Raw genomic sequence first — 16,800 nt, 5'->3', positions numbered from 1 at the left:
AGTCTTGAGACAATCGTGACCTAACATGACTGTTATTTTCTTAATTTGAACCTTTCTCAAAGCTATTGGTTGTGAACTGGAAGTGAGACTTTGAAAATGTTTCTCTTTGCAGTACTGCATTTTTCCTAGCATTTCTATCCTGCTGTACTCAGAGGAAAGAATCCAGTTCTTCTTATCTGTGTCACTAACACAGCCCTAAAAGACAGGAGAGAGATATGTGCAATGAAATTGTGTCTGCTACTTTTTTTTTTTTTTGCATTTATATTATCTTTATAAAGTCATTCCAAGAGAAATTTAAATTTTAAAAATTCAAATATAATGTTTTCAAAGAGCAATAGCTTGCTGCTGCTGCTGCTAAGTCACTTTAGTCGTGTCCGACTCTGTGAGACCCCATAGACGGCAGCCCACCAGGCTCCTCTGTCCCTGGGATTCTCCAGGCAAGAATACTGGAGTGGGTTGCCATTTCCTTCTCCAATGCATGCATGCAAGCTAAGACGCTTCAGGTGTGTCCAACTCTGTGCGACCCTATGGACAGCAGCCCTCCAGGCTCCTCTGTCCACAGGATTCTCCAAGCAAGAATACTGGAGTGGGTTGCCATTTCCTTCTCCCAATAGCTTGATGTACGTAGAATCTACCGCTTCCAACAGATTTTCACATTCATATATTCGTAACAGCAAAGTCAAAGTTACATGCATGGAGTCAACTATTAAAATGTCCCTAACACTACAGTCTGTTATTTGTACTGCCTGCCACCCTTTTTCTTTACCTACTGTTTCCTTCCGTTTCCAACTTCTAATTAGTTACACAATAATATTTTTTATAAATATATTGAACATTATTATTGTGGCAAAGTTTTTAAGAAAATACTCAATATATCAATATCTTATAATCCACTTTATTTTGGTTTGTGGTTTGGCTCTTTTTGTTATAATCAAATTTATATTGGAAGAAATTAATGGAGTTTTGCAACCACAAATCTCACATGTTCTTAGAAAGTTCTTCAAAATAAATATGCACTTCTCTGAGTATAGTATGATGAAACTTTTTCTAAGGTTATTTTTAATTGAAAGAATAACAAAAATATCTGTATCACACAAATGCGTGTGATAATTTTATAGTTACTTGGTTAAAAAGTTATAGTGCTATCAAAAGCTACATTTATAAAGGGGAGAGGGGAAGACCTGAGAGACAGTTCACTAAAAACAGTATAAAGAGAGCCCTAAAACATGAGAAAAGTTAAATTCATCCAAATTTAGAAAAATTCAGATTAAAACAAAACTGAGATAATGTAGCCAGAGAAGCTCACATTATTTTGTGTGTGAGTATTCTCTGGTGACTCAAACAGTAAAGAATCTACCTGCAATGCAGGAGACCTGGGTTTGATCCCTGGGTTGGGAAGAACCCCTGGAGAAGGGAATGGCAGCCCACTCTAGTATTCTTGCCTGGAAAATTCCATGGACAGAGGATCCTGGTGGGCTACAGTCCAGGGGTCACAAAGAGCCAGACACAACTGAGTGACTAATGCACACACATGATGAGAATACTAAAAATAAGATACACCTTCTAAGCAAAATGTCAGGTATACAGTACAGTGTTGTAGGTACTGTAGGTACTGTGCTGTTAGTAGACCTCTAGGATGTGTTCACCTTATATAACTGAATCTTTGTACCACCACCCCCACACTGTCATGAATACCCTCCTTTTACATCCTTTCCCCAGTCAATCTACTCTCTGAAATGACTACTCCACTCTCTGCTTCTACGAAATTGACTATTTTAGATTCCTCATATAAATCATAAAGTATGATTATGTAAAGTATTTGTCCTTCTGTGTCTGGCTTATTTTACTTAATATAATGTCCTCCAGGTTCAATCATGTTGCTACAAATGGCATGATTGACTTCTTTTTTCAGGTGAAAATTATTTTATCGTGTGTACATAATCATATTTTGTTTTCCAGTCATTCATTTGTGGGCTTTTGTTATTGTTGTTCAGTCACTAAGTCATATCCAACTTTCTGTGACCCTGTGGACTACAGCACCCCAGGCTTCCCTGTCCTTCACCATCTCCTGGAGTTTGCTCAAACTCATGTCCGTTGAGTCGATGATGCCATCCAACCATCTCATCCTCTGTCGCCCTCTTCTGCTCCTGACTTCAATCTTTCCCAGCATCAGGGGCTTTTCTAATGAGTCAGCTCTTTGAATCAGGTGGCTGAAGCTATTGGAGCTTCAGCTTCAGCGTCTGTCCTTCCAATGGATACTCAGGGTTGATTTCTTTTAGAATTGACTGGTTTCATCTCCCTGCAGTCCAGTGAACTCTCAAGAGTCTTCTCCAGCACCGCAATTTGAAAGCAAAATTCTTCAGCACTCATCTTTCTTTATGGTCCAACTCTCACATCCATACATGACTACTGGAAAAAACATAGCTTTGACTACACAGTCCTTTGTCAACAAAGTGATGGCTTGCTTCTGTGTCTTGCATGCATGTTCAATCACTTCGGTTGTGTCCAACTCTTTTCAACCCTAAGGACTGTAGCCCACCAGGCTGCCCTGTCCATTGGGGATTCTCCAGGCAAGAATACTGGGTGAGTTGCCATGCCCTCTGTGTCTTAGCCACTGTGAATAGTACTGCATTGACTGTGGCAGTGTAAATATCTCTTTGAGATTCTTATTTCAATTCCTTTAGAAATATAGCCAGGGGTGGGGTTGATGGGTCATATGAGAGTTCTCTTTTTAATTTTTGAAGGAACCTTCATACTGTTTTCCATAGTGGCTGCACCAATTTACATTTCTATCAACAGTGTACAAGGGTTCTCTTTCCTCTACAACCTCAACAAAACTTATCTTTTGCTTTTGTAAATAATAGCTGTTCTAACAGGTGTGAGGTAATATCTCATTGTGGTTTTGATTTGCATTTGAAAATCAAATGATGATTAGTGATGTTGAGAACCTTTTCATATACCTGTTGACCATTTGTTGGTCTTCTTTGGAAAAATGTCTGTTCGTTCCCATGTCCATCTTTTAGTCATGTTATTTATTTTTTGTTTTGTTTTTGCTTTGAGTTGTAGGAGTGTAGTATATATTTTGGATATTAGCCCTTTATCCTTTATATGGCCTACAAATATTTTCTCTCATTCCTTTGTTGATTGTTTTCTTTGCTGTTCATTAAGTTTTTAGTTTGATATTTGCTTGTTTTTGCTTATGTTGTCTGTGGTTTTGGTGTCATATCTGAGAAACCATTGCCAAGGCAAAGTTAAGAAGCTTTTTCTCTGTATTTTCTCCGAGGAGTTTCATAGCTTCATGTCTTAAGTTTAAGTATTTAATGCTTTTTGAGTTGATTTTTGTATATGGTGCAAAACAATAGTCCAGTTTGATTATTTTGCTTGTGGATATCCAGTTTTCCCAGCACTGTTTATTGAAGGGACTGTCATTTCCTCATTTTATATTCCTCAAGAATATAACCTTTTTGAAGGTTAGTTGATCATATATGTGTGGGTTTATTTCTGGGATCAGTATTCTGTGTCATTGGTCTAGGTATCTGTATTGATGTCAGTGCAAGATTGATTTAATTACCATAGCTTAGTAATATATGATATCAGAAAGTGTGGTGTCTTCAGCTTTGTTCTTAAGATTATTTTAGCTGTCTGAGGTCATTTGTGATTCTATATGAGTTTTAGGATTTTTTTTTATTCCTGTAAAAAAAAAAAAGTTCAATGGAATTTTGATAGGGTTTCTGTTAAACTGTAGATTGTTTGGGGTAATATGGGCATTTTAACAATATAAATTCTTCCAATCCATGACACTGGATAGTTTTCATTTATTTGGGACTACTTTAGTTTCTTTCATCAGTGTTTTATAATTTGTAGTTTACAAATCTTTCACCTGTTTGGTTAGGTTTATTTCTAGGAATTTTTACTCTCTTGTTTCTTAATTTCTAACCTCTTTTTCAGATTGTTATTAGTGTGTATAGAAATACACATGATTTTTGCATGTTGATTTTATATCCCACGTGCGTGCATGCATCCTCATTCGCTCAGTCATGTTTGAGTCTTTGCAACCCTATGGACTATAGCACGCCAGGCTTTTCAGTCCACAGAATTTTTCAGGCAAGAATATTAGAGTGGGTTGCCATGCCCTCCTCCAGGGCATCTTTCCAACCATTTGCATGCTTATATATTCATAATTATCCTAGTTTTCTGGTGAATTGACCCTTTCCCATTATGTAATGACCTTTTTTGTTTCTTGTGGTAATTGTTAACATATGTAAGTATAGCCACTCCAGGTCATTTTTGGTTATCATTTGCATGGAATATTTTTTCTACCCCTTCAATTTCAGCCTATGTGTGTCCTTAAATTTAAAGTGAGTTTCTCATAGGCAGCAACCTTATTGTTGTATCTTGTGGTTTTACCCATTCAGCCACTCTGTGTATTTTGATTGAAGAGTTTAATCCATTTACATTTAAAATCATTGGAAACGGCCCTAATGCTGGGTAGGATTGGAGGCGGGAGGAGAAGGGGATGACAGAGGATGAGATGGTTGGATGGCATCACCGACTCGATGGACATGGGTTTGGGTAGACTCCGGGAGTTGGTGATGGACAGAAAGGCCTGGCGTGCTGCAATTCATGGGGTCGCAGAGAGTCGGACACGACTGAGCAACTGAACTGAACTGAACTGAACTGATAGATAAGATTTACCTTTCAGCTGGACTTCAGATCTTTTCACCATCTATTTTAAACTTTTAACTCCAATAACATACAAAACCCTGCAATTTTACTTCCTGAACACACTTTATAGTATTGGTGTCAAATTGTACCTCTTCTGTACTAATATATATCCATTAACAAATTTTTGTGGTTATAGTTATTATTAATACTTTCCTCTTCTGGATTTTATAGTACAGTTTAAAGTTATTTATGCACAGTATTATTTGTCTATATATTTACCTTTACCGGTGATATTTATACTTTCATACATATTTATGTTAGATTTAGCATCCTTTTGTTTCAACTTGGAGAATTTTCTTTCACACTTTTCTATAAGGCAGGTTTAGTGGTGATGAACTTGCTAAGTCTGGGAAAGTCTTTATCTTGCCTTCAATGTTAAAGGACAGTTTTGCTGTGTATGGTATTCTTGGTTAACAGGTTTTTTTCTTTAGCATTTTGCATATATCTTACCACTCCCTCCAAACCTCTAGGGTTTCTGCTGAGAAATCTGATAATATTAGTCTTATTTTTTTATATGATGAGTCATTTTTCTCTTGCTGCTTTCAAAATGCTCTCTTTGTCTTTAATTTTTGATATTTTATAATTACAATATGTCTCACTATAAGTCAACCCATCTTAGATCTTTTGGGCTTTATCAATTTGTATGTCCATTTCATTCCCCAGATTTGGAAAGTTTTTTCAGTCATTATTTCCTTAAATAAGCTTTCTGTCTCTTTGTTTCTGAGACTCTAATAATACATATCAGATTGGTTCACTTGAAGATATACCATAAATATCATAGGCTTTCTTCAGTCTTTTTCATTCTTTTTTGTTTCATTCTTCTGAGTAGATAATTTCAAATTATTTGTTTTCAAGTTCATTGCTTCACTCTTCTACTTGATCAAGTCTGTTGTTGAAGCTACCCTTTAAACTTTTTGGTTATTGTATTCTTCAGCTCCAGAAAAATAATTGGTTCTTTTTTATTGTTCTCTTTGTTGAACTTCTCGTTTTTTCTTATATTATTTTCCTGATTTCATTTAGTTATCTTTTTTCTCTTATAACCCACTGAAGTGCTTTAAAACAGTTTTTGAACTTTTTTAGGAACTTTATAGGTCTCCATTTCTTTGAAATCGGCTATGAGAGCTTTATTTTGTTCTTTTATTTGATGTCCTGTTTTTAGATTATTCATATTTGTTGTAGTCTTGCTTATTGTTACACAATTGAAGAAACTGTCACTTCCTCCTTTCTTTACAGACTGACTTCAGCAAGGAAAGTCCTTCACCAGTCAGCTCAGCCAAATATTTTAGGCAGTCTAGTTAGTCAGATCCATAGATGGGCTGGCTGGTGGGCCTGCTTCCACTTTCCATGGGCAGTTTACATTATTTTTGAGAACTTCCTAAAAAGTAAATATTCTTTTCACCCATCTAAACAGCAGAGAGTTTTTAGGTCCTATCTAGTGAGACCTAATTTACACTGGAGGGTCAGGAAATCCCTCTCTGAATGTGTGTTTTAGTTTTAGACTTTTGATGCATAAAAAAGTACTACAAGTAAAATGTAATTTTTTAAATGAGAAATGGTTTTATGGATATATATTTAAATAGTAAGCAAATTTTGTATTGATAAATATGAAATCCAATATAGAGTTAAAATATAAAATGGCATTTTATTTCTAAAAATGCATCAATTTAAAACATTTGAAAAATATGTAAAACAAAAATTCCTTGTATGTCTTAATTTATTCATTACTACTATGAATGTTTTGGTGTATTTATTTCAATTCTTTTTCTCTATGACTAGAAATATTAAACCATTTGGTATCATATTCTCCAATAATGTTCTACAATTTCACTTTTAATCACATTTTCACTGTATTTGTGTATGTTTCTAACAAGGAATCTATGTTTGCATTATTTCTTTATTTGTTTACAGGCATTTGCCTGGTGGCCTGATTTATTGGCAGAACATGCAGAGAAATTTTGGGCTTTATTCACAGTAGATATGGATACAGCTCTTGAAGCACAGCCACAAGACTCCTGGGACAGTTTTCCTCTCTTCCAACTGCTTAATAATTTCCTCAGAAATGACGGTAAGCATTCGCATTTTCTTTTAGTGCGTTAAATGGGGAAGAGGAGAGAACATCGAGTGTGTGAGTGTGTGTTTAGAGTTCTAGCTCTCGCACAACAAGGATCGACACAGGTAACATGTTTGCTCATTCCCCAGGTATATCTGGCTAGGGTCCGCGGGAGACCAGGAACATGCTCACATTGTTCCACTGGCCCCCGACATTGCTCTTATGCCTACCCTCCTGCCTTCAGGAGTACTGATAACACAGGGACCTTCTCATTGTACCTTGTGAATCAGAAAATCTTCAAAGATCAGTATTTCTGAAGTACCTGAGAATGCTAACATCCCTGAAATACATCCTAGAAACTTATTCTTCTAGATGTCCTGCCATATCAAGGCTTCTGCTAATCCACAATGTGCTAATGTTCGCGGAACAGATTCGGTTCTACAGATGATAGTAATGTTGCCCTGTGGTATGGCTTGCTGTCTCTCATTCAGAAATTAAAGAGAATATAAAGGTTGAATACTGAGACATTTTTTTCCAATGCAATAATAACTTTTATCATGATTCTGGTCCATGGTCTTCTAGTAGATTGTATAGACACAGGTTTTCATCAGAATTTTTGGAGATGTTTCTTAGCATATAGTTTCCTGTGGGCCTTTCCTATGATGATTTTTTTTAGATGCAGACACAGAGAACAGACTTGTGGACACAGTAGGACAAGGAGAGAGTAGGAAGAATTGAGAGAGTAGCATTGACATATATACACTACCAGGTGTAAAATAGATAGCTAGTGGGAAGCTGCTCTATAGCACAGGGCACTCAGCTTGGTGCTCTGTGATGACCTACTGGGGTAGGAGGGAGGCTCAGCAGTCAGGTTGTATACGTATACATATTATCTAATTCACTTTTCTGTACAGCAGAAACTAGTCCTGCTGCTGCTGCTAAGTCGCTTCAGTCGTGTCCGACTCTGTGCGACCCCATAGACAGCAGCCCATCAGGCTCCGCCGTCCCTAGGATTCTCCAGGCAAGAACACTGGAGTGGGTTGCCATTTCCTTCTCCAGTGCATGAAAGGGAAAAGGGAAAGTGAAGTCGTTCAGTCGTGTCCGACTCTTAACGACCCCATGGACTGTAGCCTACCAGGCTCCTCCATCCATGAGATTTTCCAGGCAAGAGTACTGGAGTGGGGTGCCATTGCCTTCTCCAGCAGAAACTTTACAATGTTACAAAACAATTATACTCCAATTAGAAAATTTAAAAAAAAATTTTTTTTAATTTCCCTTCAACTTAAGTTTGGTTTCTACTGACAGCCTTTGCTTCAACATTTATAGTGGTCTTGGAGTCGCTAATTCCCTATTCTAGAACATTCCTCTCACTATAAGCCAGGTTAACTCTGTGTCCTCCTAACCTCTGGTTCTGACTTATTCTGTTAGGTCAGTGAAATGTCCTTCTTTTGTGGCATATATTCTTTTTCCAGCCATTATCCCCAGTCATTTAACTCAGCATTTTCATGCCAATTACCATTCTTAAAAGCTTCCTCTAAAAAGATCTCAGTCCATTTTTCAGTATTGCTCTGGAGTGTGGTGCTAAGTAGAATACAGTGCCCACAATATGACTTGAGTAACCCAGGCCCCAGGAAGAGCTGCCCATCTTCTGCCTTGTCTTCCTGCAGCCCATGACTGCCCTGTCTCTCCCAGGAGCTTAGTCACACTGATGACTAAGTTTGCACTTGGCTGTCTTTGAAAACTCCAGATCTTTTTGCTCCTCTCTTTCCAAGATATCACTACTCTGTATTTCTAGGTTTAAACTTATATCATTTTTGGACTTTTTTTTTTAATTACTCTATTGATTTTGTTCATCACTCTAGTCCATCATTTCTTACCTTCCTTTGGTTATTCATCCCTTTGAGTCTGTGCTAAAACTACAACTCTTTTATTGGGAAAAAAATCTCCATAGATATGAAATTGTGTGTAATATTAGACTCCCCATGGACATCTGTATTTTGGATATCAGGGTAAGAACCTTTGTTTTAGTAACAGGGGCGTCATGTGGTAGTAATTAATAATATGGGCTTTAGTGTCCAGCCGATTCACATCTGTCTCTGCTAGTTGCTACCTGACCTTTGACAATCACTTAATCTTGGTAAACTTTAAGTTCTTTATCTATAAAATAAAGAAATAATAGTACTTACAGTGTCATTGGTGGTGAGGATTAAAGAAGGCAATAGCTCATGTAAAATGAATGCTAAATAAATATTTTAGATATTAATCAGTTAAAATTTCAATCATGATTCCTTTAGCCATCTTATTCATTCTCTTATTCAATTTAATTTCCAAAAACATCTTATTAATAAGTCAAAGAACTAAGCTACAATTGCTACTTCAGTTTCAGCAACAATGTCTACTCTTAGGAGTTGCTACACCCACGGTTATCCATATGTGAATCATTTATTCTGCAAATTGTCTTCAGCCAGTTTTTAAGATCTAGTTTAGTCCCTCCTGCCAGCTAGCAGGCTTCAGATGACCTTCTTCTTTCCCGGCCTCTTATCATCATTTTTTTCTGCTAAGAAATTACAAATCAGGTTTAATATTGTCTTATGACAAATATATAGCAATAAACCTGCTGCCAAAAATGATGAATGTGTTATACATTAAGTCCCTAAATGAAAATAAATAAGCATAGGATTATTTCTAACATTGCTTTTCTCCACTTGCGTGAAAATTCAAGAATCAACCATATTTAGATTTATTAGAGGGTTATTTTAAGATGAAAGTATTTATTAATGCTCACAGTTAGTAAAGATGGTTTAACTTATTCAATATATTGCAATTTATTTATAGAGAAAACAAAATATGTTGTAGATTTCTTAGAAATTTTCTTGGGGAACCTCTGCTGTAATGCCAATAAATTAACATCTTTTAAATTTGATTGTTAAGATCCCTTAAAATGTCCAAAAAAACACTAAAAAGAGAAAAATTGATTTTTAAAAGAGAAATTTGATTTTTAACCAAACGTTTATTTCAAAAGAATGTCATATTCCTCTCCTGTTTTAAACCACCTATATAATATTGGCTACTATCAAATGCATAACATACTGTGTTTTATCATTTTTATACACGTTACTTAATCACACAGAAGCATTTATTAATGACCTCTTTTGAGTATTGTCCATTTGGGGGGCAAGTCTAGGTCTAGGTTTGATTTTGCAGTGATTAACATATTTTAGAAAGCATCAATTATTTCAGAGAAAAACAGCTCCTCTGTGTAGTCAGGTAAATAGAAAAGTTCCCCTGTGCCATAATTTCCTTTTGGTATTGGGAAAACGACGTGGTCTGGGGAATCGAAATAGAACACAGTAACTTTCAACTCAAACTCACAAGTTACCATCCAAAGCCAAGACCACTTAGTATTAATAATATCTCACTAGCTGCTAAGACATAAATTTTTTTGCTTGTAGTATAATAATGAAGAATATTATAATAATGAAGATTATTATTAATAATTATGTGTTTGTTTTATTAAATTCCTGAAATGTTCAGATGGTCGTTTAGTGAATTCCGTTCAAATGTTAAATGTCAGCCTATAGCTGCCCCCAGATTGTCCTTTTGGAAAGCTTATGGGAAAACATAAAATTTCTACCCTTTTACCACTGTGCCCCCAAAGAAAAATTCTTGTATCACTGCCATGGTATGACAGTTTTTACCATATTGACCTAATTAGAGTTATAGTCCAAATTCTAATTAATTTCAACCTTAACTAGCCCAGGGTAAAATAGGAACAGATTGCTCTGAACTGTCCAATCTTGTTAGGTTAGATAATTTGTTGAATAGCAGTGCTTGCTGTTACCCTACATGTGGCATACCACTAATTATACAGAAATTTTTTTTTTTTGATATTTGAAATACAACTTTATTCTGTTTCTAAATGAAAAGGAATGGGAATGACAGTAACAAACAAGATTGCACCTCTCAATATTGTCGTGTGACTATAGCAGTCTTATATTTGAAACTCAAGGAGGAAGCACCTAAATATGCAGGTCCAAAAAATGAAAGTTTTTTTTTTTTTTTTAAACTGCCACATTCGCTCCAAAGCCCGTCCGTCTCCTTCAGCATCCAAAGATCAAGCACATGTTCTGCTTAGCTATATAATAAAGTGGCAAACACGCTGCACCACTAACATCACAGGACAGTTGCTTATAAAACTAGACTTCTGACGGTGGGCCCCGGCTTCACTCTCTCACAGGTCATCATCTTCATCCGGGAGAGCAGTTGTCTCAGCAACCTCTAAATCGTGCTCGTACTATGCTGCCAAGGCTGGGTCCATGACCACCTCTGGCGGGGCAAGAGCAGGCATGGTGACAAACTCCAAGTTAGGGTCTCCAATCAGTTTTCTAGCAAGCCAGAGGAAGGGCTTTTCAAAGTTGTAGTTACTTTTGGCAGAAATGTCATAGTACTGAAGATTCTTCTTTCGGTGGAAGACAATTGACTTTGCCTTAACCTTTCTGTCCTTAATATCCACTTTGTTGCCACACAACACAATTGGGATGTTCTCACACACTCGTACCAGACCTCTATGCCGGTTAGGCACATTCTTGTAAGTAACTCTCGATGTTACGTCAAACATTATAATGGCACACTGAGTTTGTATATAATAGCCATCTCTCAGTCCACCAAATTTCTCCTGACCAGCTGTACCCCATACGTTGAACTTAATAGGTCCTCTGTTGGTATGGAACACAAGAAGATGGACCTCAACACCTAAGGTAGCTACATACTTCTCAAATTCACCAGTCAGATGATGCTTCATGAATGTAGTTTTTCCAGTGCCACCACCACCAACCAAAACAAGTTTGAACCAAACTTGGGGTTCTCCTTGGGCAGCCATCACAATGTTACTTCCAGAAGCATCTCTGTGCCCATCTGAGTGAGGGCTGGAAAGATGGCGGAAGCCTTATACAGAAATTTTAAACGGTTGTGATTTATTACTAATAATGTCACAAACTTATGTCTGCTTTTCCAAAATAAAAATTACTAATGTGTCTCTAACAGAGACATTAGTTAGAATTTGTGCTTTATTTGTGCTTGAAAGCTTTATAGCTGAGTTGTCTTTGTTAATGAATAATTTAGCTGTTCACACTGGATATTTACTATCTTTATTTTGTAAAAACATTTATGCTTTGATATTTAAAAATAAGTGTTTATCTTTAGGGGAGTGGAGAGGATCTTAGACAAACATCTTCATTTTCCACCTAGGAGACGAGGTACCAGGGAGGTGAGGTACCTCGGCTGGGGCTTGCTGGCAGGAAACCAGTACAGGAGTGAGTTGGAGCCTGACCACTTGGTCTGCCGCCTGCCTCGGTCTGCAATAACAAATGCAATTCTGGGGACATTAGAAAATAAGATAATATTTTTAAAGATAGTAGATTCTTTAAGCTTTTGAAAGTGAAAGTGTTAGTTGCTCAGTCACGGCTGACTCTTTGTGACCCCATGGATTATAGCCCACCAGGTTCATCTGTCCATGGAATTCTCCAGGCAAGAATACCAGAGTAGGTTGCCATTTCCTTCTCCAGGGTATCTTCCTGATCCAGGGATCGAACCAGGGTGTCCTGAATCACAGGCACATTCTTTACCATTCGTGCCACCAGGGAAGCCCATTTAAACTTATATTCCTGCCTAATAAAGTGTTTATCAGGACCTTGAGTTATAGAGGTAGAAGGAGTAGGTTGGTTAAAGCATGCAGAAAGGACCAGATAAAGTATTGTCTTAGCATGTACACTGTAAAACATCCATGACAAGAATTCCAGGGACTGAACAAATTAGAGGGGAAACAGATTCAAGACGGCGAATTTGGTTGCTGTTTTAAGGAGGGGAAGCAAAGAATTGTGTCTGGAGTAGGTGTGTTTCCTTCCAGTTGTGCATGATTAGGGAAAGTCTTAGACTTGAGAATCCTTGGAGATGCAACATGATTTTCCTCAAGGGAAGATTACCAGCTGCACCACAATTTTAGCTACTGTCCCCAATCTCCTGCCCCTCACAGGCTCATCCGCTGCTTCCCAGAGCAGAACTGATGAAGAAAACAGACTTGGGCTCCTTCATTTCTGTCCAAAAAAGACTGAACTCCCGCTTGCCTCTCCACCCCGCCTCCATCCATCCTGATGCACTCTCCCCAACTAAAGCCTTAATTAGATGGATAATCACTTTAAATGGTATCTAAGGAAACAGTTTTGAAAAAGAGATGCATTAAAATTAGGGAAAATAAATGTTTTCGTAATGAAGCAATTAGCATGATAGTTGAATGATCCTGAATGACTGTGAAGCTGGTACAAATAGACTCTACCCTTACGTGCTATTTTCCACAATTGTCCTGTGGATAATAGGTAGGGCTAGTGACTGCTTCTGACAAATGAAAGCCATCTGCAAATAGCACAAATCATTCCTCTCAGGACTACCGAAAGGCAAACCCTTGGAGCTAGTCACCTTTTAATCTGTGGATATGCTAGCAAGTGGCAAATGACCATTCTATTGGGAACTGATTCCCGGGTGAAAAATACCATGACGCTTCTTCTTTAATTAACAGCCTTTTTTACATTGCTAGCACATTAAAGCCATCCCAAAGAACACCCGTGCTTATAAAATCAGTGTCACAGCATCTCTGACTAAACGAATAATAAATGCTCAGGTTCTACACTAAGTGAAAACCTATTCTCCAATACTTTCACCTTCATAAAGATGGGCTCATAAAAATCGAAAAAAGAAAAATTGGAATGTGGTCTCGTGAGGATAAAAAGGCTAGTGTTAATAATTAACAAGGAGAGTGAAGTGGAGTCAAATTAGCCATAATAGAGCCCAGAGTGACTGGCAAAGTCACCTCTCATTATCAAAAAACTCATTAAGAAATGAAGAGGTGGAAATCCCGCTGGGTTATTCTCACACTTTGGCTGTATCAGAGATTATTTTTCAGATTTCTTTCAAATGAAGAACTGTTAGGTCACCATATTGTATATTAGGTTAATCTTCAAGCTTTGAAATATGGAGGGCTGGCACCTGCACGTCATTCTTCCTTCAGTGCTTAAATGAGCTGTACATCTGACATTCACAAATTAGTGTTTACAGATAGATCTATGCATGCATCTACTAGGAACAGTTGAATGTAACTTCTAGATATAGCAGGGCTGTGTGCCCGCTTAGATTTATAACGCTCTTACAAACGATGAAATGACCACTAAAATGCAAAAATGACTCCGATCCCAAAGTTGATTAAATTCAAAATTGTGTGTCACAACTTGTTTTACCCACCAGTACAGTACAAGGAAGGTAAATGCAATGAGTCACTAGCTTTCTTTATATTGAATTCTTCTCTAGTATCTTTACTACATGTAGACATTAAATTTTAATCTGTTTGTATATTTTCTTAGAAGTTAGTGTTACAGCCATACTCAGTTGTTTCCATTACCAGGATGGTATTGAGAGACATAACCCCAAAGATCAGAAGGCTGTGTGTAACTCGAGTAAAACTCCAGACTTTCCCATTTGGCTTTAATACTAATCTCATGAAAGGCAGCATGAGAAATGCTAGACCACAAGACTTTGTTTATTTTTGCCTTAAGTCTTGCCGAATGTACCCAGGTGGTTCTATGGTAAAGAATCTGCCTGCCAATCAGGAGGCACCAGTTCAATCCCTGGGTCAGGAAGAGAAGGAGATGGCAACCCACTCCAGTATTCTTTCCTGGAAAGTCCCTTGGACAGAGGAGCCTGGCAGGCTACAGTCCATGGGGTCCCAAAAGAGTTGGACATGACTGAGGACTAAAACAGAAGTTGCTGAATGATTATATTGGTTTGTTTTTCCCAAATTCTTCAAGAAACAGGAGCTGAATGCCTATAATTTACCAACTCTCAGTCACCTTACTGGTACATGAATAAAAAACAATTCCTGCCCTTGAAAAGGATATAATCTAATGCTGCTGCTGCTGCTAAGTCGCTTCAGTCGTGTCCGACTCTGTGTGACCCCATAGACGGCAGCCCACCAGGCTCTCCCATCCCTGGGATTCTCCAGGCAAGAACACTGGAGTGGGTTGCCATTTCCTTCTCCAATGCATGAAAGCAAAAAGTGAAAGTGAAGTTGCTCAGTCATGTCCGACTCTTAGTGACCCCGTGGACTGCAGCCCACCAGGCTCCTTCTGTCTATGGGATTTTCCAGGCAAGAGTACTGGAGTGGGGTGCCATTGCCTTCTCCTATAATCTAATGGAGATGGGCATATACTACTGTGCCCATCCATGGGCGCTACTATGGGCACTACTAACTAGAATGCAACAGATTATAAAGCTGCAATTCAATTATATGTACTACGTACTATGACATTTTTAATTATAGTTTTAAACTTGGATTTGTTGCTCCCCAAATTATAAACATTATAACATCTGTGCTCTCGCTCCTTCTAACCTCCTATCTCTAGGGAGAGAGAGACTTTTTAACAAGTGCCCTGGACTGCTCTGGTGGTCTAGTAGTGGCTAAGACTGCACGCCTAATGCAGAGGACCCAGGTTCCCATCCCTGGTCAGGGAACTAGATCCCATGTGCCGTAACTAAAAGATACTGCCTGCCACAACTAAGACCTGGTGCAGCCAAATAGACAAATAAATTTTTTTTTGAAGTGCGCTGAGAGGAAAGGGAGGGTTGGATGTGGTTTTAGGAGGTTCTCATTCCAATATAGTATAAATTAAATATTACCAAGCTATATAAAATTGCTGATCATATTTTTAATTAATGGAGAATAAAACCTGAAGAGTTTTCTATTTTACTTAAACTTCAGTGGGATGCTCTCAGAGTTTCCTTGAGGGGTTGGATTTTTATTGATACTTATTCAGTAAACACGTATTTACTGAGTGGCTGCTTAATGTCCCAGACTCTTGGTTGGGTACTGTTCCTATATCGGAGTGGGGAATACGTTTGGTTTGCTTGTGTGTGTGTGTGTGTTTTCTTTTTACATAATGCTGTTTTAGGCTACAGTCCTCCTGGCTTTTCTCCTGAACTTCATACTTCCTGTGATGGGGATCCCATTATATGCATCTGTCAACTGGGAGAAAGTGAAAGTTCCTCAGTCGAGTCCGACTCTTTGCGACCCCCTGGACTCCATGGACTTCTCCAGGCCAGCACACTGGAGTGGGTAGTCTTTCCCCTCTCCCTAAAGGAGATACATGAACCCTAAACACAATACATGAACTCTTTTATCTGCTTATTCTTAATTTTTCCAGTGATTTTTGTCTTAGTAATTGTTACTAAAAGGATCAAGTTTAAATTATCTGTTGAAATCTGACTGTTAAAAGCCTATGACAAGTACTTTTGTAAATGTAAGACTCACTGGGGTATGTAAATAACACTAATTTATTATTGGGTATAGTTAATTAATTAACGCTCAAAATAATTGGGCACATCTGCACCCCCATTTACCTTTTATTTAAGCCTTTTACTTTTTTTTTTTTTTTTTGCCATTTCTAATTGTACCGTTGGGCTTGATATCATGGATGCTTCCTTATTTTCGACAAGGTGGTATTTGAAAAACATGGACTCTTTTGGGAAAAACATACTTTTATCAACAAAGTAGTTGCTGACCCTCCACTTATGTTCTCTTAACGGCTATGTGAGAATCCTTCTGAGCAGTTCTTTCTACTTCCACACCTCTGGTATAAGGTCACAACATTCTTGGATGATGCCATGTTGAGAACCTGCCTCTTCCAATGAGCTGTTGCAGTGGATGCCTTGTAAAGGCTTGATTTGGACAGGTGGCAGTCCCAAATCCTAACCCATCCTTATTACACCATATGGGGAAGATAGAAGCACTCATTCTGATGCCTGGGGCTACGTATTAAGAGGGCTTTTGACAGTGTCTGATAGAAGTGGGATGCAAACTGGCATATGGGCAACTGAGAAAAGGAGCATACATTTACATACACAAGTATAGTGTCATCTGTAGCCAAGGAGTCTTGCTTTTTGAAACTGAGTCCTCTCTCTCTCTTTACCTTTCTATGTGTATT

The 16,800-nt window shown here is 37.9% G+C and overlaps 2 protein-coding genes across 20 annotated transcripts in view; one reads left to right on the top strand and one right to left on the bottom strand.

Moving 5' to 3' along the window:
• Positions 1-16,800, top strand: part of CADPS2 (calcium dependent secretion activator 2) — a 535,874-nt gene that overhangs the window by 442,815 nt on the left and 76,259 nt on the right. For all 19 annotated transcript variants that reach the window (XR_014066703.1, XR_014066704.1, XM_081534079.1 and 16 more), the window contains one exon: positions 6,634-6,790. Coding sequence is in view for 17 of the 19 variants with exons in the window: in XM_081534079.1 (XP_081390205.1) it covers positions 6,634-6,790 (157 nt within the window). In the remaining 2 variants the exon portion in view is untranslated. The remainder of the gene's footprint in view (positions 1-6,633; positions 6,791-16,800) is intronic.
• Positions 11,070-11,654, bottom strand: LOC145523563 (GTP-binding nuclear protein Ran-like). The gene has a single exon (XM_081534099.1). It carries the CDS (start codon positions 11,652-11,654, stop codon positions 11,070-11,072), a length of 585 nt encoding a protein of 194 aa, XP_081390225.1.

Source organism: Giraffa tippelskirchi, chromosome 10 (assembly GCF_054371585.1).
Source record: "Giraffa tippelskirchi isolate mGirTip1 chromosome 10, T2T-mGirTip1v1.2.pri, whole genome shotgun sequence".
In the NCBI taxonomy this organism is placed as follows: Eukaryota; Metazoa; Chordata; class Mammalia; order Artiodactyla; family Giraffidae; genus Giraffa; species Giraffa tippelskirchi.
Note: the sequence above shows the minus strand (reverse complement) of the source record. Positions and strands in the feature narration are given on the sequence as shown.

Bases quoted from the DNA above. Each gene is read 5' to 3' on its own strand.
- LOC145523563 (XM_081534099.1), bottom strand. From the start codon at position 11,654: ATGGCTGCCCAAGGAGAACCCCAAGTTTGGTTCAAACTTGTTTTGGTT.